Below are 26,462 nucleotides of genomic sequence, written 5' to 3'. Positions count from 1 at the left end.
AATTATTCCTGTAGACAGAGGATTTTTCATTTTTGGTTTGTTCGACGATCCGCGGCGCTTTTCCGATTCACGCCTTGGTGGGGAGACATCACGGAACTCCCTCTCGAGCCGGACAGACGTAGGGAGGGGGGTCGTTCGCTTTCGCATCGCGTTTCGACCTCTCCAGTCCCGTCGCGGATGGGTATTCATTATCATCACTATGGCTCCACCGTCGATTCACTATAATTTTTAATCCGGATTATCACATATTATTTCAATATGCTTCATTACACAGTATGCCGGTTACTACTTCAAGAGTACATAAGGATGTGTATAATAATCGTCATGATCGGGAAGGGCTTATCGTTCCCTCTCGGGAGACGGCCAAGTGCAACTGCATGCGCTGATAGTTGATAGGTTAAAATACATGACGTCAACCCCTCTCGTCGGTCGTGAATGACCGCCGATGAAATAATTTCCGACTACAAGACTAAGTAGTAGCCCTTCTCTCGTTCATATGGTATCATACTCGATGTTAGCGAACGTTTCGCGACGTGTCAACCCTGCGCTCGCTCGAGGTGGATACTCGTTGCGGGAAGGACACGATAGTTACCGTACGGCGAGACCAAGCGGACGCGGCGACTCCGGTCCAGACAACGTTTGCGTTTACAGCATGGTTCGGCACCCATCGGAGGTTTATCTGTTGGGTGCTTTTGTACACTTTGTAGATAGTAGGTGAGACATCGAATTTATCGAACACGGGAAGACAAGAAACGTATGCAGGAAGTATGAACTCCGAGACTAGAAAATACGACGCGAAAACTCTACCTCGAGTTCTTCGAACACGGTACGCCCTCGTCCTCGCAACTCGCTACTCAATGAATGAATCCGCATCGATAGCGAGGCACAACACGTTGGAAAAGCAACTAGGAACAATATATGAAAGTATTCGCAAAAAATCGTCCGACTCATACCACTGAGTTCTATCCGTGAGCCCGGCTCTCAGCGGAGCGTTGAAGATGAGTCTTGATATCGAATCGGGGAGTGTCAACCGGAATCAAGCTACCTATCGATTTCCGATAAGCGTATTTTCGCGTTTCGTGCCTGTTCGTGCTTAAACTACAACCCACATAACTGTAACGTAACTGAGTGTTATTCACTTGAGAAACTATAACGTTCGACCTAATATAAACATGCTTAACCCCACGACTTGGAAATAAATCTATAAATATATATATATATATACATGATGCGAATATATAAAGAATGCAAGAGTGCGTGAATTTTTAGATATATACTAGCGGGAGAAAACAACAACAGTTTTTGTCATCGTGGTTTCATCGAGTCGCCAGTCAAAGACAGTCAAACCTGTAAGCGTACATCGGGAACCCTGAATTCCTGTCGTAAATGATAGTCGCAAATGTAAAAACAAATTATTATTGTCGACGATTCCTGTACAAATTGGCTTGATACATCAACCATTGTTTCAACCAACTTCTCGGATGTGTTTGTGTGGCCTGCTACGGTCGGACTTTGAGGAGAAGAATAATAAGCGAATTCGATAAATCCTGAGTCTTTTTTTATTCTTGAAGGTAGGGCTTTGTGGGAGTGGGTCAGTTCGGAGAAGCTTCCTCTGAAAACTCTCGGAACCACGGCTGCAGAAAGAATCTCCTCGACATTAGAGTAGCACAGTCATTCTTTATTCAGAGCTAATACTTCTTGACTCGACTCTCAAATTCAATTAATTGTACTCGTAGCGGCGTTAAACATAAGCCTTCGCAGAATATTGCCACATTCCAATCCTGACTCAAGAGATGGATGCAAGGCCTAATCAACTACAACCTGGAAAATTTGTTCAACAAGTAACGTCCAACAAGTAATGGAGTGGCAAGCTCTTCCTTCGTCCTCTAAGCCTCCCGAAGTCGTGTCTCCGACACTCACAATCTCTCAGAAATCGATTGCTTCATCGGCATTGTTCAAAAGTTTTCTAAGCAAGACTTTCTTTACACCTAAGACTCGTATTCGTCACAAAAATCAACAATGAAATGCCACTCGTCATCACGATGCTCGTGAGACTGCGCGAATTCAGCTGGCAGTCCAGCCTGCATAAGGCCGCAGATCGGCTCAACATATCCCGGCAGTTTGTTCTATCATCGAATGATCATATGGAGGAGTCGACGCGGAAAGAACGACGGGTTGATGAAATGCTCCCTCACTCCGAGGAGATGATTCGAGCTCCGAAATGGACATCTCTGCCGGAGTTCCTCTTTTTTTGCATGAGAAAGCCCGCTTGTCCATCATTGGATGAGGTCCATCGCGCAGAAGAAATGCAATATTCTCTCTATTGCTTGGTGGTGAATATTTCATTCTTTGATTCATTACCGAAAATGCTGCCTGCCCGACGTACGTCGCGAGCTACGATTTTTGACGCAAGCTTACACAGGGCTGCCGGCGCCGTTGTAAATAATGTTGAGCTCTATTATTTTGGGTACATTCTCTTGACTCTGTGATCACATATACAAGCACTCAGCGAATCCCATCCCTCCGAGGTATGTTGTACCAACGTTCGACGGAACTACTCATGAAATTAAATTTTTCAACGCTCGAATTCCTTAGATTCCGATACGATCGCGGTAGAAAAACGCAAACAAATGAATCAAACCAACTCAAAGACGTCCTCGCTTTATTACAAATCATCGAACCTTAAATTATAAAACGGCCGAGTGCAAAAAAATACCAGAAGTTTGCGAAATCATCTTCCCTCCTATGCTCCTCGAACATGATCGTACATGCTTCCGTTGCTTCGATGTTCGATAATGAAAAGAGAAATCAAGCTCTGAATTTTTCCGTCGTGATTGTTTGGAAGACTCTACCCGGCAATAATGGGACATAAACTTCTAGACTTTCCCAAACTCCAGGAGATTTTCGGCTATACGCCTCGTACGCTATACGCCTTCCATGTACGCATCGCTCTGGCATAAATAACAGTGGTTTAATTCTCTATAGGCGGTCTTCAAAGTTCGCTCATAAGCAAACAAATCATTCCTTCGATTCGTCTCTAATTGTACTACAGAGGTCTTCGTCGTGATCGTCAACAATTAAAATATCTCGTATGTTGTACTCGGAATTCACCGTACCATCGATCCGAAAGTCCACGGCTCCTCCCTCTCGAAAGAACGGAAAGCCCGAAAACCAATGGCTTGACTCTCGCTTCCGTTCAAGCTTGACCGCTTTCAAGAGGGGATCGCTTCGTTTTGCATCGATGGAACAGGAGGGCAGGGCCATTAGTTCCTCTTGTATGAATGCACTGCAGTTCCTAGCCCTGAATCAGCCTAATGCCGCCTCGCGTTAACAACTCTTCGTAGTACGACCGTTGTCAAATTCCCGAAAAGCATCTTCTCGCAGTTCTTCTCCGACCGTGTAGAGGTCACGGAGGATTTCGTGGTATTCAGTGCGTTTATCAGATTGTATTCCCCGGGTACTCCGGGTCTGGCTTTTCGCCCCCCAAGGATAAGGAAAAATCAAGTTCCTTCTCCCTGAGAAGCGTCACAGAAGCAGAAACCGGACGAAGGAGCCATTTCGAGCCGTTTCGATTAGACGGAGGATTCGATTTAGGTTTGGGCCGTTACCATCTCGACCCATCGCCGTAAGTGTGCGTGCTTCGTTCCGTGGAAGCGATTACGTTCCCTGCCTCCCATAAATGCATGACGTCTCCCTCCGTCGAGGTTTTCGATGGATAATGATCGAGTTGCTCTTTAGTTAGCGCTATTGGTCTTTCCGTTTGGGATCTAGATGGTCGTTCTTTTTGAAAGTTTCGTCTGATGACAATGAAAGCGCCTCTCACGATAACTATGGGGAGGACGGAAATCCTTCTCATACAAATGTCGAGACTCGGAGCTCCATCGATCCCATCAAGCAGGGATCGGGAATGCTTACTCATCCCTTGCTGTATTGCGGGGACTCTGCTTTTGAAAGACTAAGATTTTTCCTAGCGGTATACCTCTACTCTTTGGTTGTGTAGTATCGTAGGTTTTTGAAAAACTATACCTCGGTATAGGTGGACTGAGAGTGGCGTTCCCCAGAATGGAACATCGTCACCGGAAACGAATACCGACTATGATCGATTGAACTCCGCAACCAAAAAGTAGACAACAATGGAGACATTTTGTAAAAAGTATTGCACTCTGAAGTTGTTGCTGCTATGCGGAAGCTGGGACCGCTGTCGCGTCCCCTGCTGTCGAGGCTCCGCATGACTTGATTTCCGAGCTATTCCATGCTCCCAGCCTCAAGCCGGAGTTCGAGCCTCGGAAGTAGCCCTCAAATGGAGGTTTTCATCACGCTCCGCTCCCGGCGGTGAAGAAGCATAAATATCATTCTGGCTCCCAGGTGGTTCCAGTGCTTTCTGTTTTTTGTGTGCTCGTGTCAAGGTAATATCTTCTCCAGCTCCATCCGATTAACAGTGGAAACAGTCAGATAGATCTATGAAAAAAAAAAGTTTGTGTGTGCCGGTGTGAGGTATTGTTCGCTGATTTGAACGAGGTATTCTCTTTCGGATTAGTTCGGAGGTGTATCACACCCCGAACACCGTATCACACGTCCTTCAAGGGGTTGGCAGTCGCGGTAGTTTTCTTGAACGGTTCCGTCGAGGGGTCCGAGCTCGCATTCGCCCTCGCAGTAATTGAGCATCGAGCGGAATTTATCCAACTGAGGAATCAAGTAGTCCGAATGATTATTCCGTATATATATTTCGAGCTCCGCAAAGTTTCTCGTGAGACTCCACCGTTATTAAACCATGATATATGGAATCTGACCTGTGCTTTTGAGAGTTCTATGCATTCCCGCATTAGGATCCAAGTGACGCTTTCATAACAAGGTGGAGTTGTGAGGGAACCTTCGTACGTGAAGTAGTTTCCTGGTTGGTCTGAGAGGCGAATGGAGCAGTCTGAGATTTGGCTCGCTCTGAGCAAGAAGGATCGTCGAGATCAATTCGGAGAAACCGAGGGCTATCCTACGATACTCACGAGGGTAGAACGCTCGAAGGTTAAAAGGACCGACATCCGTAACGCTGCTTCCTTTGTGCTTGATTTTATCGATCAGAGAACAGATCTTCTCGAATTCAGGGTGTTCGTCCCCTTCCTGCAGAATTTTCATCTCGTGATTAGTTTGTTTCTCGATCACCAACGATGTCAAACAATAGTGAGCGGTGACTCGGCCTGCATTCCGCCACAGCCTCATTGGCGTCCACTCACCTTCAGGAGGATTCCGACGACGGCGAGCCCGTTTTCACCGCTCATCGCTTTGGCGGGCTCATCGTAGAGATCGATGTTGTAATGCACGAGGTGGAGTTCCCCCGCTGTGCAAGTACCTGCGGTGAGAGCATATTGAGCATGGCTTTCAATCGGCAATAATGGATCTCGGAGAGTTTCCGAGCAAGAGAGCGAAGGGAAATCTCACCATCGATTGTGTGTTCGGATCCAGAACAGCAGGACGGTCCCCAATGCGCGTGGAATTGAACTAATTTGTACCGGTGGTTCAGAGGACCGCCTTCAAGGTCTGAAAAAGCGAGCGCTATAATGTCACGCGCCGGGACAGGACGACTCACTCAGTCGAATATTTTGTTGTTCCCATAAATCGATGGCCTGGAAAAGTTTCCGACAATCATACTCACTATGGCTTGGGCTGTTGACATCGACTCTCCACCCGAAACCTCCGTTCGTGAGCTGCGTGGCTGCTACATCCTGGCAAGAGGAAATTCGCTTGAGCCATGCGATTGCCCCGACCCTTCATTCGTTATTCTTGAGACTCTGGCCAGGACACCCACGAGTTCAAGGAAAATGATAGTGGGGGATGACACGGGATCGGAGCTCAGATCTCACCTCGTATTGATATTTCAAGGGTTTCGAAAGCAGCATGGGATCCCTGACCGCCTGCGAGCTGACGATGTTAACTGGACTTTGTCGATGCCCCAGTGCCAAGGGAAAGTCTTTGCCCCAGTGTTTCGGGCCTGAAATCAAGCACAGCATTAGGACACAACTCGTTTCATGGGAGGACGCGAGTGAAGAATCAGGGATCTATCAGCTCCCTCCGAGACCTCGTTGCCGACAGTTTTTTTACCCGCCGTCTATGGGGTCGTATGCGGGAATCCTCATCGTAGGAGAAGCGAACTTGTATACGAATAGTCTGTAGAAGCGAGGAGGAAAGAAATTTAAGACGGCGGTCTCCTCCATGACGATGTGACAGTGGACTTGCAGCTCATACCCACTGGGATGAGGAGAGACGGTTCTGACAGCTTTCGTTCCTGCTCTTGACAGCGCAACTGACAAGGGAGGATAATATTTCCGATCTCGGAGTCCCACACGGTGGTATGATCTGACCCGGAGACCTACTCTATACGAGGTATATTTCCCAATAGGAATCGTTCCCGTGAACGCTTCCCCATGAGAAAAAGGTTTCCGAGATCCGATTTGATCATGTTCTGATTCTCCACCTTGAGGTTCAGCTCCAGAGATATTATTTTCCCAAAGAGCTCCGGCTCGGAATACAGGGATGCAACAAGTCAGAATGGGCCCACAAGCACGTAGGATGACGGAATTCCCTGCGAGAACGTGTTCATCGCCCTGTCGACGCGGACGCATCGCACAAGTTGTGGGACGGGGAGTAAATGGGGTGCTAAGTGGTTCTCGAGCGAGAGCTCGACACACCGAGCGAATACATACGTCTGGAATACGCTGGTGTGATTCTGTTGCGTGGCTCGCGACGGAAAAACCCGTAACTTTTCACGTGAGGAACCTCTTCGTCGAGAGTTGAAGTAAGGGAATTTACTTCTCCGTAAAACCCAGCTCGGTTTGCACTGGCAACCGTACGCGACGGATGTGGACGGGTCGAATTCCTATGCTCGATCACCTTGACGCAAGCCGAACCCATCGTCGGTATCGGTGTTATAGAAACTCCTGAGCCGCGAGCATCGGCTCGACCGGATGAACAAATGCGTGCATTACTTCGCGTCCGATATACACTCACTCTACGCGATGGGAAAGCGTTCATTGTCATGCAAGCGAGCCGGTTGAGCTCAGTCAGTCAGACGGTCCGCTCGGATTTTCTATTGAAGCCGCGTTTCTGTCGGACCCGCAGTCCGATCGAAACGTCATTGTGTTTGATTTCTACGCCATAGAGGACAAGCGAACGTCGAAGGATCTATTCCGAGTCGCTCGGTCTCCGTATCACGGAAACTTCCCGAGGAAGGTTTCTGCTTTCGATCCCTCAACCACGAAAGTTCCCCATGGGTAAAGTCGCCTTGTCATCGAAGGGTGTACGTATTGCGTGATGCAACTGTGTTGTAGCGAGAGATATGCCGGTATCTAATCGTTCGGTATCGCGACGAAGGATGTCGCGAGATGACTCGCAAAAAATGCAAACGACTCCCCAGTCAGTTGCCAAGGCAGCTGATCGCGCGAGGGAAAATGAGACTATACAACAATCTGCTCCATCAGTCTAATAAATAGTTGTGATATGGGAAGGGATAGAAGAAGACTCCATTGGCTGCATACTGATATTATCTGCCGAAAACCTCGAGGGAACAATTAGCAACTGAGTACACTTGGAAATCCTGGGTCGACTGGTCGAAGGAGTCAGCTATCTCCGTTTCTCATGCGGACCGGTCGGATTCGTCGGAATCCGCCTTTAGAACTTCAAGAAGATCATCCGCTCAAATGCCGCGATTCAGGGCCCGCCGATCTCTCCAAATATCCAGACGGGGCCCCTCTGTTCAGGCGTGAAGTCGATCTCAACAACGAATAGCTGCTGAGGAATCTCCGACTCGAGTCGTCAGCGAAAACATGTGGCGCCATCTTGCGAATGAGTCAAACTCCCTCGCAGAGCTCTCAATGTTGACATCAATAGTGGTCGAAGATGAGCAGCCCCAGATTACTACAGATGATGTCTGTCCGAGCGTGGGGCAAAGTCTTGTGACTTTCTAGAGTTCCTCCCTTCGAAATCCAGAGTCATTCAAGTACTTCTGGCGGAGCCTTCATTACGGGGCATCCACTGGAGCCCCACCGTAATTGTTCTGAGATTGAACTTGATCTCAGAGGTGCAATGGGATGTTCAAACTAGGTGAGCTTGCTGGAGTCCAAACCTCTAGACGGCGCCTGTGTCAAAGGGATACTCTCCCCATCCTGAGTCTCCTCTGCAAAAGCCACGAGATCCCGAGCTTTGTTCCACAGCCATTGGATTGTCTGAGTGCACATAAACATGTTCAGAGTCGATTCATCGAAAGCGATCAAGCGAACGACTGAAGCTCACACAGGATTGCTTCGGATTATCCCATGCGGAAAGCCGAAAATCGTCCGGTTCTTCCCGTCCGCAGAGCTTCCCCTCATCGGCCACCATGACATCCTTGTCGGAAACACTGAGGAAGCTCCTCGTGGCTTAGGACGAATTTCAGAGAACTGATGTCCTGAGAGAACCGAAAACTCGAGTGAGAACGGGACTCCCTGAACCTTGAACCATCCTCGACGACGGAGTCCTCGAAACAGTGGCTATGTTTAGGCCCGTAATCGATATATTCGACTAATTTATTACTGGGAGCCAGGGGTCAACGTATGAGAGCGGCTCCTTCGACTGAATCTCGCGGAATTCGACGGGACCCGGTTGTGTCGTCTCCGGGCGTCGAGCGGGCTCCCGTGAACCTCCGAATGATCCCCCGCGAGCCGCTGCTAGGACCAGCAGAGAGGTCGTGCGCACGGACGGTCAGGCGAAAATGAAGGGATACCGTTATCGATGCCTGTTCCTGGACCCTACTATTCCAGCCGAGTTCTTCGCCGAAAGAACGGTCTTCAGATTCCCCCTTCGCCTCCCTCCCACGTCGTCTAAAAACATACTAGTGTTTTCGAGGGACTCTACAGTCGACTCGACCTATTTTCGATGGCCAATGGTCGTGAATAGCTCCGCATGATATGGTAGGGGTGGAACCCGCAGACCTGTCGATTGCCACTTTTAGAACTGCAAGTCCAATCTGGGTCCGGCTCCCTACGGCCCGAGCTCCTCGCTGATCGTCCTCTGTATGGGGAACAAGGTTCCCGAGTTCCCATCCTCGATTCTTTCATCCCCTATCCGTGGATATTCCATCGGAAGATTCCACTTATTATGCATCATGACTCTAGACAGACCATAAGACGACCCAATTAATACCTCCAAATGACTGATATTCGATCTGATAAATTCCTGTCTCGATTTCTCGTAAACATCGCGCTCGAGATCACTCTGCTGGGGCAGTGTCCGATTTCCGTTCACTCATGGCCTTCTTACTACGAGCGAAGATGTGTTTCCCCTTGACGTCGCAGCTACGTAGCATATCTTAACAGATCAGTTTGGAATGAGCGTGCGGAATTCCTTGACCTGCGGCGTCGCGCGTAGACTGAGACGCAGGATGTGAGCGATGCGAACTCTCAAGAGCAGGTATGCCGGACTTGGAAAAACGCTAAAGCGGGCAGAAAACAGAAGAGCAAAGAAATTCACAGGGCCCGCGTCAGCTTGGTCTTTGTCTTCCGCCAAAGGCATGGTCCTCACCCGATTGTTTCGAAAACCTCTGCGATCGATATCGAGACCCCTGCCAGCGTATTTACGAGGACGCACTCACGCGAAAACAAATCGACAGCTCGTCGAGTTAGCGAGCGAACCACGAGCAACAGGAAAACCGAGGGAACTCTCGAAGATAAACCGCGGCTTGTTCGTGCCTCCGGACATTGTTCTGAACGTTCAGGGACCCACCTTCTTCGTCGATCACGACTCGCTTGAATATGGACATCGCTTTCCCATCTCGACCAACCACCGCCGGCATCAATCTTCTTAAAGCTGTATTGACCAACATAACTATTTAGTTCAGTATCACAGTGGATGAAGTAGGTTCCGTTGAACTTCGTGGCTGGACGCTTCAGTCAGTCATATCCCGCGTAAGTTCACTCCTGAACGACCACCCAGAGCACGACGAAAGCCTTATCATCTGCTAACGGGTCCGGATGGGAACTCAGGTCGAGGTCGATTTCGGAAACTTAATCCTGATGGTTCTCCTTCCGGTGCGCGGAGGGGAGCGTAACCGAATGCGGAACTGAGCGAGTCTCTCGCTGATGGGTCTTCCTGGGCCGCTCGATCTCAGTACGAGGATTGACTTAAACTCTCCAGACATGCCTCGAGATCATTTCTGTCATTCCTTCAGTTCTAACCGCGGTTTTTCCGGCGCGGTGAGGGAGAGCCCTTCCCCTCTCGAGATTGCTACCGTATTGCAGTTTTCTCGGGCATTGATAGCGATTCTCTCCTGTCTGGAATGATTCGGTATCGTTTTCCCCTCGGACCCCTCCTTTCATTCATTTCTCTCTTAGGATGATTCAGCGCGAAGAGAGACCTTGTACATGATATCCGCTCGTACGTCGCGACGGTTTCCTACGCCGAGGCGCCCTCGGTGGTCGTCTCGAGAAGCGAAAGCCTTCGGCGTGTCAGACGGCTTGACAACCCGGCTCCGGTATGAATTTGCCATCTGAGCTACCTTTGTGTTTCCCCAGAACGGAATTCAGATCGTGATTTTTTTCGAGTTGAGCGAACGCAATAATTTCGAGTCCACCACAATAACACGATAATCGAATCTAGTTATGGGTCGACGTGCGATGAAATACGCAGGGCAGAAAGCGTCGCCAATGCTCCCAAGTTTGCCCATTTTCATATACCGTGTCGATAACGATTCGCTGTAGGGCTCGCTATATCTAAGCTCGTGGAGGCGATGCTTGGACACCTCATTTTCCAAGTGATCGCTCCAGCGATTGCTGACTTCGAAGGTGAGGACGACTACGCTTGCAAGCATCACTTCTGTTCAGACAGTCCCAGAGGAGAGCGTTCCCTCATCTCTTGCACTTGTTTCCAGAATAGCAGCGATACGCTCCCGATCGTGGCGATAATGGTGATCAGCCGCTGCGAGATAAATTGCTGAACGAGGCCCTCGGTTCAACGGAGGCGAGTCTAGGATTCATTGTCGAACCTTCTCAGGTTCCCAGGCTCGGGCTCGCGAATAATGAAGTTTCTAGCCGCAGGGAGATCGAGCTGACTTCGAGCAGGCTTCACTCGAATCTGGATTATTGGCCTCGGGCACTTTCGTCGGAGCGAGCCCGCTCTCCGCCAAGCAAAAAGGCAGCAGTAAGGGCACGCAGGCAATGAAATGACAATGATTCGGAAGAAGACCCGTGATTATATCCGGCTGCAAAAGAACAATAGTTCCATCCGAAACTTAATGACGCTCATTGTCGCGAACGCGGACGTGGCCGCGCTATAAATCCGGCGTAATAATTCTAATGGAAACCTCGTACTAATAATTGGCTATCCGAGTGAGAGAATTATTCCCGCTTTGATGAAAGCTTCTTCCCGCGGAATTTCCATCGCTTTTCGTGCGGCTCCATCAGTAATACGTGTACGCAGGAGGACGTCAGTCAGACACAAGCAAAAACCTCGGTGGGTTCCTTGCTGAAAGCGACATAGTTCGTAATTGATTTCCTGGCATCGGATGTCGGTCTATTTCTGTCGCATTCCCTGAACCATCCCGGGAAGCCCCGCTGTGCGGGAGGCGATTCGCCGCAAGATTGAGTCGAAGACCTGCAGATTCTGAGCTTCTGATCGTCAAACGGGCGGCCGGGACCTCAGCGTTCAGGCGTCACCCGGTGACCATCCGACGCTGCTTCAAGCTAAACAGGGAGGTGTGCCTTCAAGAATTCATTGAACAATCAATTCCTCTCCGCATGGGAACAAAGTCCAACCAGACATCTACATTGATCGAAAAAATTGAATTATGCCCATCTGACTGTCGGCCAGAGTAATTCTCTGCTGGTAAATCACGCGATCTTGAGAGCGAAATGGGGTGAGTTTCTCCGTACGAGAGGAATGGAAATTCCTCTCTTGTCCGGTCGGCATTCAGAGCGACCGATCCGTCTCAACGCTTCTTATCGGATTGAGCTTTCAATTGGCACTAATTGCGCTGTAAGCGAATTAGACCGGATCATCAATCTAATCAGGCTTCGTCTGTAGAGCTCATCCGGCAGTGCGGTGTTCGAGTGCGATGTCAAGGAGTCCGGGTACCAACACCTAGGGCTCTGAACTGACCGAGCCACACGCGAAGCTTTGGCGGCCCAGTCTGCGACGAGAATGTGACAGTCACCGCCCTGCGCTCGGCGTGCCGCGTTGAGAAGTTGCCAGATAACGCTAATAGAAAGCCGAAGATGTCAGCGTCGAAGCTGCCGATGTCCGAGCTCGCCCTCACGGCCTCTCTCCATTATTTCCGGCCGGCCGTGCTTCCCGCATCGTAGGCCGTCAAAGGTACCTCGGAGTTCTCCCCTTCCGGTGGTTGCGGCAGAAGAGAGATCGTCTACACACGCGAACATCTTCTGAGTTCCCTGTCGCATGGAACGTGATGAATGTGTTCGGTCGGGTCGTGGGCCGCTCGCAGCTGGCTTCGCATGATATATGGAGCTCCAGGAGAAAATGCCCCGCACCTCGAGAGAATTCGAAGCAGAGGAGAACTTTGGAAATCAAAAAGCCTCGCTCTCCGTCGAGACCCTCTGCGAACGATTGTCCGGAGCCGGGATCAGAATGAAGTGGAACACACATGTATGTACATCGAGTTCAGAATAAATGGCAGGCAGCGGAGTAGATCATTCTTTCAATCAGTTTCTGATGCTCGTGAACTTGGCTTGCATGTTATTTGTCATCGCTCGACAACAGTCGCATGGCGACGAACGACCACACTCGACGGGCATATTGATAGCGCCTATGGTAAGCGATGTTCAAGTGACAGCACTTGTCTTTGATTCATCGTCGATTCTTCTCGACTGCTTGTGAGACCTACGGTTCCACGCCGTTCGCGGTGCATAGCCGTCGTTGGACGAGATCTGCAGAGGGCACCGAAATCACTCAATTCCCTGAGATTACGCCGATATGGATCGTCGATCTGTGTCACTCTCGAACAGGACTACCAGGTCAAGAGACTCGGCAGCGCTTTTTGGACCGGTCTCTCCCGAGATGTGGTCGAATCGATTCAATGGAAAAAGAAGGGAGACGAGTTCGATTACTAGAATGTTGACTCGTCGGTTGCTGCTGTTCGCGTCGCTATCCGTGCGCGACGCGAACTCCATAGAGATCGTTTCCGAAAGCTCATCCTGACGGTCGGATGTTCTCGTCGGGAACGCCCTATATGGTTCCACCGAAACGTCACGGTGTACCTGATGGTACGGGCAGCCCCTCTATTCGGGAACCGACTCAGAAAATTCAATCCCCTGATGACCGATAACCTCCCGCGGCATCTGTGGACTCGGCAGACCGTACCATCTAAGGTCAAGCCGAGCATTCTCTGAACCGATGCCCCCAAGACCGAAGGATAGTAGCTGGTGGAACACCCAAATCTACCCGAACAGACCGCGGGGTTCGCCGTGCACGCTTCCATTCGAGCATGTGTGCAGTGGATTGGCGAGTCGCACGAGGCAAGTCCACGAGGATCGGGTGAAAGGGATTGCTGTTGACAAAAACATCGTGCCAGTCAGGGGCGGAATTCCCACAGGGTCTGCGGAGACATCCGACGGAAGATTCCTGACGACTCGACGAACCTCTTCCAGGAAACCATTCCTAGAGTTCTCGGATTGAGCGGAATCGGGACGAGCTCACTGCAACTCCGTAGCGGCGCGAATCCATCGAATCGGGTTTCATGCGTGGGTTCCATTTACCGACCGATGAGTGAGCTGTCAGTGCGGCGCGCTTATCGCTGGCAATGACCAAGGACCACGTTAATGCTCCAGCTAGCGTGAGGGATGTCGCTGGTTCGAGCCCGGCGTTGGAATATTTCTTTCAACCTCGGAATACATACAATTTTCAATTTTCCTCCCGTGGGTTGCATGATCGGGACTTCATTCCTCCGACGCGGAGCTGCGGGCGGCAAGGATGTTTTTCGGTACTCGTCTATGGCTTTCGTTCAGGGCTAAAATCCCTCGATGTGATGAGCCCTCTGAAGAGGTCACCTCTCCTCCATCCGGATCGATACTTCATCTGGCAGGAATTTGAAGCGCTGACTGAGGTAGCGCCGATAGAGGCCTAGTCATTCAAACGAACGGTGCTGGCTACCGACGAGCTGCTTACATGGTTGTTCGGTCGCCTGTTTGTTCGATGGCCGGGTTGGTCGGCTGGTTCGTTCTTTGCCGAGCAGCTCTCTCATTAAGAGCGCTTTCGACTGAACTGGCGCAGAGTCAACTCAGTGAGCAGGGAGCAAACATCGTTTTCATCAAACTTATAACTGGGCCTGGCCGTCCCTCCAACAGTCGTTCCGCCTGGACTCTAGACCCCTAGACTCTGGACTACGCTCGTGAAATCACCGTCGTTGAACAAACACGGTGTTGCCTTGATGAATAAGATGCGAAAGACCACGATTACTGAACAGTTACGTCTTCGTGCGGGTCACCGTGGGAGACTCATCCGGAATCAGGCGGTCCGAGCACCCGATTTCGGCTCTCTCTACACCCTTTCAGGGAATGGAGTTGAAAAGCGCCCACCGGCCGAAGAGATGGCCTGTCTGAGACTCAGGGAACAAGAGGTTCCGGAACGACATCAAGTAGATTGACATTGAGAAGCTCTCTCAGTTCCGAAATTGACTCCCGCCGAGCTCCTTGACAGGGTTTCGGCGAAGATTCCCCCTCTCGGCTCCGCTGCTCTGACTGACTGACTGAGAGAACATCTCAAAATCAAAAGTCACCTCAAGGCCGACGCGGAGGAAGTCAAGCGAGGAAACTTACTGAAGAGACGACGAAGCAGCGAGAAGAGATCCCCTCCCACAGTCTCAATGAAGTGGGCCCTTCAGAGACCTCATTCCATTAGATTCGCTTTTTCTACTACTCTGCAATGTCGGACTCCTACAGACTCTGTTTCAGAAGTTGGAATCGAGCAGCAAGACTCAATTTTGAAGCGATTTTCCAGCTCTACGTGCTATATCGGGTTTTCCGAGGATTCGAGGAGGAACTCTGATGCTTCCCCGGGGCGAGCTACTAGGTAGGTTTCTTTTTTTCGATGAAATCCTGAGACCAAATAGATACGGGCCTGCTGGACGTGAAAGAAAAGATACGTGAAGCTAAGCGACCCTTACCACCAATACACATCCCGAATTAAGGGGATTGGATGTTTGTTGACGCCCCAGGATGAGGAAAAACCGAGACTTCTCCCGATATGAGGCATGATACCGAAGTGCGCATGAAGCACGGCTCGCTTCATCCCGGGGCGATAGAGGTCGAATCCGATGCTTCCCCAGCAGTTTCTCCCGGGATATCCGAGAGCTCTACAAACATGAGGGAGCTTAGCAGCAAATGTACAAGGGCGATTAGCGTATAATATCACCCCGTATTTGAATTCATATCGGATCAGCCTCGAGCGTAGACTCACACAGGCACAAACGAAACCGGACTTCTTCTCACGAGGAGTTCTCAGATCTGGCCAGTCAGCTCGGCCCTAATGTTTTCGCTGCATAAACGGGAACGTGCTCGGCATGCTTGATCAAATCGCTACAGGTTACCTCGCGCTCCACTCGAGCGCATCGTCTCGTAGGCACGATAATTTGAGGTTCAGGAAAAGCTAACTCGAGAGTTTGCTCGCGTACAGCCGTGATCCTCCGACCGAGAACCCAGAGAGAGCTTCCAGAACCAGAACCGAGCTTGATCTCCACAACGCAACGATGCACGGAATTACTTGTTTGGAATCGTGAGAACAGAATGGGAGTCGGGCCACCGAAAGGCGACGGGTTGCGGTCGTTTCGATGTCGACGGGCCGATTCTCCCTCCAGGTTCCCGTATCGACGACTCGGATGCTTCGGATGAAAATCACACACGCTCTGGTCGATAGTCGACATGGAAGAAGCAGATTCTGAATTTCTGAAAGTGAAACGTAGAACGCTCCGATGAAAGAGAACGCCTGCTGTGAAGCGAAGAGCGGCGGTGTTGGAAACGATTTCCAATTTCCGAAGTGAACGGATCTGCCGCGCCGCAGCCGATCGAGCGAAAGCAGACCGGACTACTCGTTCAAGAAGTCGTCAGCCTTGAGCTGTCACTCAGAAGATGCGCTCTTCCACGCGAAATCTTTGTGGATCGCTTAGATTGATTCCGTAGGAGACCGGATTGTAGCACGAGGTAGGGACCAGGCGAAATGGAGACAATCCGACGCTAATGTCATCACATCGGCGAACTTTCATCCACCTGATCTGCTAACGCCACCATTTACATATTAGGCGGCCGCTGGTGCTGATGTTCCATTGTTCGAAGACACCGCGCGTGATGATACAAATGGAACTGGTGCTGCTTCACTTACCGAATCCGAAAGCTCTCCTCCTTTCGAAAACGACGTGTGGCGGGGAAGTTACGTCGATGTTGAGTAAAATGCATGATTCATTAAATTCTTCAAAAAAGACGCGTTCGAATCCCATCGTGGTCGGAGGCGAATTCTTCGGATGCTCTAGCTGAACATCACACCGGAGTGAGCGCATGAATATTTTGCCGGAGCTGACGTCAGTCGTCTCTAACGAATGCTAATCATCGACGTGCGCGGAATCTGATGTCCGCATCTACATGTATGCAGAATTCTTCTGATGTTCTGACTGAGCTTAAAGAAGAACCTGCCGTTCGATTTTTCTCCAACCATCTACCCCGTGAGACGTGAAGGGTCTCCATCAAGCCCGACGGTCGCGTTGGATATTTCAATCCCTTGCTTCAAATGATTGATTGTGCTTCGGGGTTCTGACGCATCCACGAGCGTGAGCTGTCCGCACATTCGAGTTATTCAAAAAGAATGAACGGAATTCCGTTGCGTTTTCCCATTTGAAAATTACCAGGCGGTTCTCGTCGGCCGCGCGCAAGTCCAGGAACGAGGGCGTATGTACGATCTCCGTGTCGCCGGGCAATATTCCGTGAATTTCGCTCGTGTGAGCCACTCGACACATACATAGACTCTTGTGCCACTCGGGCTGTGGTGAGTAAGGGACCACGACAAACATTGTTCATTCCTGCGAGAGTCGTGTTGTGACTACTCGGACTCTCGGTTTAATATCGTTTATTGCTCCTCGAGGCCGGCCCGTTTTCCGATTCTCACGATCGCTACCGTGGACTCGGCGGCTGCCTCAAGAACACGGAGGGTCAAGCAGAATCTCGGACTCCAGCAGCGTAGCTCTGCGAGGAAGAACGAATAAGCTCGACGAAATTCGGAACACAGCTGCGATATCATAACGCGAGAGCTCACTGAACCGTCGCGGATTGAAATTCAAAACAAAGAACAGGTGCTTTCCCTAGATCGCAAGTCAAACGGAACCGAAGGCCGTCTACAACAACGAATGTAAATAAACCGAGCGCTCAATTTTTCCCATTGTGCTTGTCGGCAATGGCTTCCGCCTCTAGGAAATCGCAATATAGCGGCGATCAGACCAGCTCGTCGGATCATTGCGCGAATCGTCGACAACGCCGACAGGTCCGAAAGTTCCGAATGGAACTGACGGTGCCTACGGTGATGTCACCGACGCCAGTCCTCGGCTCTCGTCAGAGAATCACGTTTCGTTGCTCGTATCGATAACGACACGAAGAGTGTTCACGACGCTGCTAGTGACGCTAACATGGGACGCGTGCCTCAAGCGTCGCGTGCCGGCTTATTCGACGTCGTCTGGCAGCAGGCGTGTCGACGTCGCGTTCCTTGACGAGACGGGGATCCCAAGCGAAACTCCTTATCATTGTCGAGCACGAGCTTCTGACGACCTTGAACGTCGACTTGTGTGACCGAAGCTTCGCCCACTCGCTTGGTTTCAACTCCGATCCGACAACGAGACAATACCGTGCGACCGACCGACGTAGTCTGTCGCGACGTCGGGCTAAAATAGCTCCTGATAGAAGTTTCCCTTGCTCGACAGCGCTCGTAAACCGACGCCGCCGGCTCGCTAGACTGACTGTACCTGTGTCTGGGGTACGTACCATGTACAGCTCAGCGTGGCGTACAGTATCGTCTGAAATCTGCTTAGACAGACCCGAAATAGCTTCGAAGTGGGGAACTCAAACAGAAACCCCGCCTTGAACAGAATCCAAATCTCAAATGTTACGACGTGCCCGAATTCGTTCCATAGACGGCACGGAAGGAGATCGAATACATGCGGAGAATATCGCTGGACCCTGAGAGCAAAGATCGAGCGTTCGCTCGATTTCTGACAATAAAATCGAAGGAAGTGACAAAGTCCCCCCGATGTCGGAGCAGTATTCAGAGCTGCCACGGACCGGGCGCGGCTCGCGAGCAATAGCTCCCTCCGGAATAGCCGGAGGAGCGACGCGACGGTCATGAAACGGGCCGACAATCCGCGCGTCTCCACCACAATCGCCTTGTCAGGGAACGTGCTCAACCAGCGGGGATCACACGACATCGACTTCATCGATAGCTTCCGGAACTCAATTCCCAAGCTCAACCCACGACAATATAATCGTAGATTTTCAAACGAAAGGTTTTAGGCCGCGCGCATAACCGTCGACGGAGTCGATTCCGCTCAGATCACCCCGTCATTCGGCTGATCAAAGAAATCGTGTCGCCCTCAGGAACGACGAAGACCTGGGATTTCGATCAAGCGAGATTCGGATTCTGGATCGACCTGCGGGAATCAGATGCGCGAAAACTCTGCACCGTCAAAGGCTGCAGCGCGGAATCTCTGTGTCTGCGCATCGAATTTCCGCTCGGATTCGCTCAGAGCGGGTATACTCTGTTGTAGAGCTCCGTTTTTGGATCTAGACTTCTGGGCTTCGAAGAACGCGGCGGAATCTCTGGGGAGCGCTTCCGGATTAAGCGCGAGATTTCTAGATTCCCACGAGAAACTGGCGATAGGCCAACTTTGTTGTTTCCAAGATGTCGGAGACCGTATCAATCTGGGCTCGGATTGTTTACGGAGGTTCAACGGTACCGATGCGCTCAAATATGCTCAATATGCTGTGGGATCATTACGGCATCGGACGGTTTCGGAGGATTCGTGACCGTGGGGTGACCGGGGCGGAAAGCGATGCATTCATAGAGAGACAAGAATTCGTCTCGGGATTTCCATCAGTGAGCTCAACCTTGCGCAATCGATGAGCCCTTTATGTCCAAATACTCCGAGCTTTCCGCGGTTGATTTCTGAATGAGTCTCATTCAGATGAATCTCACTCGGAACAAACAGCAGACGCACGTCGGGAGCCTCCCCGTAGATCTCGTGCTCGCATGCATTATGCACGCTACGTGGCTTACGAAAGCAATACTGGAAGCATCTCATCGGGATGAATTCCTTTCCCGTACGTCCTGGAGACTTCCGCGAAATTTTCAAGTCGTTTCGCAATTCTCCTCGAGAGAGTTTCCGATTGGAGGCGATCCGATGAAGTTTCTTCTTCTTCTCAGTCAGTGAAATATCCATCAGTGATGATTCGGCTGGGCGACTGGCTCGAGTCGGAAATGTCACGCTTATTACACCATTGGTTTGGGTTCGGTTCTCGTGTCGCTTGCCAGGAGGCGACGGCATGACGGTGAGTGAGGCTCGAATGCTGAGGTTTTCGGTAGTTTCACCCGAACGGCCAACGAAAGGAAAGGTCGCGATCCAAACGACGAAACAATCGACGCGATCGTTCTGTAACGGCGCCGGAGTCCAGAATGAATGACTCACTCACTCCGCAGAGCAATCGGAATTGATCATTGAGTCGAAGATATCTAGGCCGGTACGGCCCCTGTTTCGTGGAGTCCATCCGGGAGTCCTGTCCAGATCCGAACGATTCGCCTGATCTGAATGGGTCGCTCGGACGTTTTCCGAGGATTCAGACTCCCCTAGAAGATAGAGACTCGGGACATGGACTTGAGCGCAAAACTTTTCGGGGCAACCCCGAAAGTACAGAGAGTTCATAGAAAATTCCGTCTGGCTCTGAGTTGCGACCACTGGTACATGTTCCCATTCGTAAAGGCAGCTGAATCGGAAGCATGTGCCCGCAGAATCGGAAGCACGGTTCGTTGTCTACTGACTCGGGAACGAAGAGTCCGTTCCCTCCGCGTCTCGCGTGGAATTACCGAAACTTTTCTGAGGATATGAATATCGGACTCGTTCCGAGGGTGTCGCCCCCCTTCTCCTTCCAGAGTTGGAGTCGAAGGAGGCGGAAAGATTCTATGATATCTCGACGAAGCTCCTCCGCATCATCGACCTGCAACCGCCGCGCCGGTTTTCCGTAGTTCCAGGGTACATAAATGGACGACTGGCGCTTCTGCTTCGCGAGCAATTATTCAACTCTTCGCTCCGAGCTTCTTCTCCTTTTACAGAATACAGAATTTTCGAGTTTGTGAGGCTTCTCGGTAGCCCTTCTCGTTTTCCCTTTTTGCCGGACACGGCCGTTGCTCCTTTGGGATGGCTCTCCGGAAAGCGAATCTTTTCCGTGTCCGCATCTCCGAATCGGAGCTTCCTCGAGCCGACGACGTAAGCCGAGAGTGGAGCTTCACTTATCGCTCTGGAATCCCCGGCCATCAACAGAGACCAGCGTCGCCACAAGCGCAGCTATCCGCACTTGTCAACGATGTCGACGATGTGTAATGCAGGATGTCCTCAGCAACGGCAAGCGCTCTTCCGTTCAACGAGTGTGTCCATCCATGAGCTTATACGCGACCGTCGACGTCGTTTCGGTCGCGATCAGTCAGTCAGATGTCGGCGCAAGTCCCCGTCGGCGTCGGGTGAACTTGTCTCAACATTATCAGACGAACACCCGCAATCTTCCGCGTCGCCTGGAGCAAGTGAATGCCAAGCCGTTTGTGGGTCCATAAACCCACTGAACGCCGACCAGGAAGAAAGACCAAAATCAGACGACTTCTCAGTTCCTCCGCGATGACCAGGAGATTTACAGGCGACCGAGTCACCGCCGCTTCGTGATTAGGCTACTGGGGTATGTTCATCGGAGCGGAAGAATCACCACCGCTCGTCTCGAAACTGAATAATGGCACCTGACCAGCAGACGCACCGCGGTCGTTATGGGCGTCGCCATTTGAAAATTATCGGTATTCGCGGCCCGACCCGCTTGGTTATGCTAACCGCTTCAAACGGAACGCATACCGAGCATTTAATGGAGCCGCTATCGTTTGAGCCACTGCGGCGATTCCCATTCTTACGGCAACGGCTGACAGCGACGGATCGCTCCGAAGCCGCACAATGCGACGGGGGAATGACGCTCGCGTAATGCAAGAGTCGCTTTCAAGCGCAATTCCGTGCCAGACCGTTGCTTATCGTTCGTGCTTCGCCCGGGTCACTCGCGGGATAAGGGGAACCGATCCGCCGTGAAGTTTCCAAAGAGGATAATTCTTGATGGGAGACGCCTTCCTCCTGGACCGAGCTGGAGGAGAATCAGAGTCTCCGACGAATCTAATTATCGGATGAGGGCGGCGATCTGCCGGGTCGGCACGATATTCGGCACCTGAATGAAATTTTTACCGTCACATAGGGGAGACGGTCGGTCGAGAAACATTTGGGGAAACGCGACATCCATCGGAAAATGAGACGTAGCCGTAGAACGAGCGAAAGTCCAGCCAGTATGGCTCTCGGACGACTGCAGTCGGCTCTCTTTCTTAAATTCTCGAGAATATTCACGACCTGAGGACAGGCGGTGGGAGCGGCCTGTAACGAGCCATTGGTAAGGTCGAGCGAGCGTGCTTGTTAACTCTCGCTGGTGTACCGGACTGGAATCGGCATCGCTTGGAAAAACAGCTCGCGGCCACAGGACTGTTCTCTGAACGAACTCATACGAGGCGATATACCGTTGGAGAGCCCAATCGGGTCTAGAGAAGATAGGAAAGAGGGGCCAGATGCCCGGTACGGCAACATACAGGTAGGAGAAGGTTCAAAGGAACAGCAGGGAATCGTTTGTCTGCGATGGATTCAGAGGGACAAGACAACATTTGTTTTTGCTCGCGCGTTCGTCTCTCCTTCGCCCAACTCTACAAGACGATTCTCCAAAACCAATTCGACTTCTACTCCGCCTGGTCCAGGGCCAAGGGTGGAATTTTCCCCGAACAGAAGTCTAGCGTCTAGCTGGTCTTTTCTCGGAGAACCTCGCAGTCAGACGAGGCCGTTATGGTAGACACGCGCCACCTCGTTCCCAATCCGTCCCGCTTCTCGTTTTTCCCTTTATACTATCAGAAACACTCTCCCTCCTTTGTTCTCTTCGCCCTGATACAGGCTCCTGACAGCTTCTGAGCCTTTCAGCCTTTGAGACGTTCTCGCTCTTCGGTTTCCCGAAACTTGGAAGATCCAAAATTTTTTCTCCCAGCGATTAGCGCTGTGGCTAAGCCGATAATTTGCGGACGCCTACGCTGTGTCCCCGAGTTGCCATCGGTAGCGACGGAACTCTCTATCCTCGGGATCGGGAACGAGGATCACTCGCCGAGGCACCGATCTGAACGTGATCCACTGAACAGATTGAAGGAGAGATCTCAAAGGAAACAGAGACGGTGGCGGAGGAGCTCCTGCAGCTCTGACGGATCGATCTACAGCCCAGCCACCGAGAAGTCGAATCACGGCCTGGTACAAGCGACCAGATCGCTAAAACATTCCGGTGGACGGTCAACAAACACTGCGCTGTGAGGAAGCGTAACCATCGGAAGCGATTCGTAATTTTCGAGCCATGAGAACGACCGCAGAACGGATTCGGTGAATCATTGATGCGCGCCGATTGAATGGGACATTTGTTAGAGTCCGGTAAAAGAGTTCGTCCCATCGGAGCGGAATTGATCGATCAGCACAGATTGGTGCGAGCGGTCTTTACGACACCAGCTAACGGGCGAAGGAATCCGGGTTTGCTCTTCAAGAAAATCAGGAATTTCTCTCATATCGAGGCTTTTAAGGCTGTTTTACGAGATAATTGACGCGCTACTGTCTTACCTCCTTACAGGCTCAAAACTAAAAGGAAGGGATTCAAGAGAAGGTTCTTACTGAAAGCGAGAGATAGAGTTGGAAGATATGCTTTCTCGACAAGAAAAATGACTGTGTCCGCATAATTCGATACTGGTCGACCTCGGAAACAGGTAACGAACATATAACTGGTTCGTTGAACGTGCTCACACCCTGCTTTGAGCTCTTCGCGCCACAGCGAGCCGAGCTAGTCCCACGCGAATTTCCCAGGATTTTTTCTGATGACTCCGTAAAAGAGAACTGACACGAAACATCCGACACCGATGTGATTTTACCCTGAGCCGAGAGGATTTTGGAATTCTGGACGAAATTCGAAAAAAAATCGATCATCGGAAAACGGATTGGAAGTTCCTTCCATAAGTTATTCCGCTCCTGATGAGTCCGCGCTAATTCGACTCGAATAGTTTAAGCAAACATCTGCGAGTCTCGTTTCACGACTGTCAAGTAACCTAAGCTGCACGACATTAAATTCCCTCAACGGTGACCTTGTCCCGTGTGTCTCAGTAGCGGGAAGTTTTAGGGGACTTTTCCTAGTGTTTCGGAACGCTTCAAAATCGATGACAGTTCGAGAATATCGATCACGAACTGTTGGAATGGGATTCTGCAGCTAGCCAGTCCGACTTCGGAACGTGTCATCAACTTTAAGCCCACTGTAAACGAAGTGTTCGATGGACCGACTCACCATTGCATTCGGAGTATCCCCACGTCTGAGGCATGATGACCGTCGAGTGTCTTGGGAGGGGTTCACGCGGATTCTTCAGAGGCCAAGGAACAGGAATGGTGGGGTTACGGCCGCGGGACAAAGTTGCCTCTTACGGCTGCGGGAGAATCACCGAGTGAGGTAGATGTTCGACCACCGAAGAGTGTCAGTGACGGTCTTAAACTGAATACTTGCAGCCGCAGCGGCGGCAGCCATCGGGCTGCGTGTTCCTTGTGAGAGGTAGAGCGGGAGAGACGGTCGAGGGAAAGGCCACCCGCCGAGGAGGATGGAAAGAGATATCGAGCCGTGTAGGAAGAACCACTGGAAACGCGTCGGACCCGTCCTATGTTGTACTGCTACTATCGCCGCAACTGCAACCGCTCGCTCGCTCGCTGGGTCGCCGCGCCGCCGTCATCACTGCCATCGTCACTGTCGCTCTTGCCGAGAGTGAACGGCACGGGGAACCGCCGAGCTGAGAGCCTCCACCAAGAACGATTCCCGGGAAAGGAATGAGGAAAAAATTCTTCCAGCCGAACTCCGCCCGCTCCGGCTGGTTATAATTTGCAAACAAGCTTGGCAAGTTTGTTTTCGAGCCATCGTGCTCAGCGGCCCCGCTCATGGCTTCCCGGTCCCGGCTGTTTTTCTTAAATCCTCCCGAACGGATCTCCTCGCCTCGGTCAGGATGACCTCGCGAGAGGCTTCGTTCTGCTCGGAGTGATCACGAACGGGAGACGTCAGGGGACATCTCTGATATCCGCGTCTTGTTCCAGTTCCAGCTATTCGGACTCACTCAGGAGCTGGCAGTGAGGGACTCTGGGAATTTCCCGGCACTGCGGAGGAGCTGGACGAGGAGTCGAATCGAAGCTCGGAGCCCTACTTTTGGAGACTGTCCAAAGGTCGAATGGGCTCAGTGGCCTGGTCGCGGGCATTCTCCACGAAGACTCACTCTCGTCCTGGAAAAAAAAGAGTCAGATCCCATTGGGCATGGTCCTTTTTTTGTCAAGACACCAACAAATCGGTAGTCTTGTAGCGTGCGGCGTATGGCCTCCGGAGTCCAGACGGTGTTGGGGGGAGGGTTTTTTTGCCAAAATTCGCCGGGTCAAAGTAAAACGAGTCAACAGACAGTCGGACGGACCGACGCTCCTCCACTTGGTTCACTGCCCGAGCTTTTGTCCGGGAGTCGCTGCGAAAGGCACCGTTGTTTACCCGCAGACATTCGCTCGAGTGGGCCGTGGTCAGAGCACGTCTCAGTTCGAGAGCGCCTCCAGGAGGGCTGTTCGGTGTCTTCGCCTTGGAAATTTCGTCAAGGTCACGCTGCGCTGCTGCCGCTCGAGTTTACCGAGTGGGGAGCCTCGGAGGGACTTCCATAAATTGTTGCAAAATCTCCTTGAGTCGTTCACCATCATCGTCGTCGCCGTCCGTGCGCCCCGGGCTTAGATCAAGCGAGTTCCCCTTATCTCGAAGCGGCCGGAATGGTGGAGCTGGGACCCATCGCCGTTTCTCGGTGGATTTTCGCCAACATCCGTAGTGAGGACCTGTGTAATAGTTGTCGGGAAGAATATCAGAGCCGTCATCAGCACTAGCTCCGAGGGGCGTCGAATCGGAGCTTCTGATTATTGAGGAGCTCAGCGCTCACTCGGATTACAAGTTCGGAGACAGAGTAGCACGCGGGCAGGAAAATTGCTCCCAGATCAAAGCTTTCCTAAACATGAGCGCTCTACCGATTTGGGACGACGAGGGGCTTTGCTCGCGACGGAGCATCGATCCATCCGGAGCCGCGGAGCTCGACACGGAACACGACCGCGTTACACTTGCCTCGTCGCCCAAATCGACTCTCTGTCCGAATTTCATCTTTTCTGAGGTCGGTCTTCTGAAGACCATCCGATAGTGGCCGTCCCCTGGAGAACGAGCGTCAGGCCGAAGGGCTTGCTCACCTCACAAGCGGTAGGATGCCTAATAAACGTCACTTCTCTGTGCCGATTGGCACATGAGACCTTTGGGATGGATTAGGAGGATTCAACGAGCAGCCAGCGGTCCCTAGTGCACCTGGAGATCTGCCACCAGTCGAAGAGAAGCAGTGGACCTGCAGGAAGGCACGGGCGTCAATCCGGACGCTTGATTGAATCATCTGATCGGTGTCTATTCGGCGTGCTGTGCGTGGATGAGCGTCGGTACGTGCTGCTAAGGAAATCACTCGTCAAGGGTATGCGGGGCTCCCCGCAGAGACAGCCTCACCTCCCAGACAATCTCGTCCCGGACACAGCTCGCCCGGTTGGATCAGTAGGATGACCAAATTGAGCGACTGGTGAAAGGAAGCGTCCGGCGGCGGGGTAGCGCCTCCCGAGCATTTTGCAGGAACGGTGCTGCCCCGAAAAAGAGGTACGATAGGCGTTAAGGCTCATCAGGGAAATCGCCAACTTCGATGATCTGATCGGTTTGCTTGAGGCTATGGCCAGTGTGTGGCGAGTTTACTCGAATACTTCGCCTATTACCGGGCCGTCTCAGCTCCCGAACTCTGCATGTCGGATCACCTTCGTCAATCGGAATCGTCCTCAACCTTAGTCTGTGGCAACCTCACGTAAAATCGATGTTCCGAAGAATTTCTCTCAAGCAAATACTAGCGGGGCATTTCTCTACTAACAGTTGATCTCTCTCATTTGTCGTCGCATTATCGTTTTCCCGGGGATACCACCGGGATACCACCAATTATCATCATGGGACTGCCGTGGGCTCTGGTCCCAGAATCGCGAACGTGCGGGCCCGCAGTCGCGCCTAGAAAGACAGACTCTAGACATGTGTCGT

General features: G+C 51.5%; 1 protein-coding gene across 1 annotated transcript; it reads right to left on the bottom strand.

Moving 5' to 3' along the window:
* Window positions 1-2,647: 2,647 nt before the first annotated feature.
* On the bottom strand, window positions 2,648-23,851 carry LOC100906226 (carbonic anhydrase). The gene is made up of 8 exons (XM_003745698.2): window positions 23,643-23,851; window positions 5,856-5,983; window positions 5,648-5,717; window positions 5,434-5,532; window positions 5,229-5,344; window positions 5,001-5,115; window positions 4,791-4,900; window positions 2,648-4,683 (listed from the first exon to the last, which is right to left on the bottom strand). Exons 1-8 carry the CDS (start codon window positions 23,674-23,676, stop codon window positions 4,534-4,536), a joined length of 822 nt encoding a protein of 273 aa, XP_003745746.1. The 5' UTR covers window positions 23,677-23,851; the 3' UTR covers window positions 2,648-4,533.
* Between the last annotated feature and the right edge of the window lie 2,611 nt (window positions 23,852-26,462).

The sequence above is a fragment of the Galendromus occidentalis genome, unplaced genomic scaffold (assembly GCF_000255335.2).
Source record: "Galendromus occidentalis unplaced genomic scaffold, Mocc_1.1 scf7180000077484, whole genome shotgun sequence".
In the NCBI taxonomy this organism is placed as follows: domain Eukaryota; kingdom Metazoa; phylum Arthropoda; class Arachnida; order Mesostigmata; family Phytoseiidae; genus Galendromus; species Galendromus occidentalis.
Note: the sequence above shows the minus strand (reverse complement) of the source record. Positions and strands in the feature narration are given on the sequence as shown.

What these genes read in the sequence shown, in the direction of transcription:
- LOC100906226 (XM_003745698.2), bottom strand. Translation starts at nt 23,676, where the DNA reads ATGCCTCAGACGTGGGGATACTCCGAATGCAATG. An exon ending in GGGATACTCCGAATGCAATG is followed by an intron (nt 5,984 to 23,642) that starts GTGAGTCGGTCC and finishes GCTTGATTTCAG; the next exon opens with GCCCGAAACACTGGGGCAAA. An exon ending in ATCCGAACACACAATCGATG is followed by an intron (nt 5,345 to 5,433) that starts GTGAGATTTCCC and finishes CTCTCACCGCAG; the next exon opens with GTACTTGCACAGCGGGGGAA.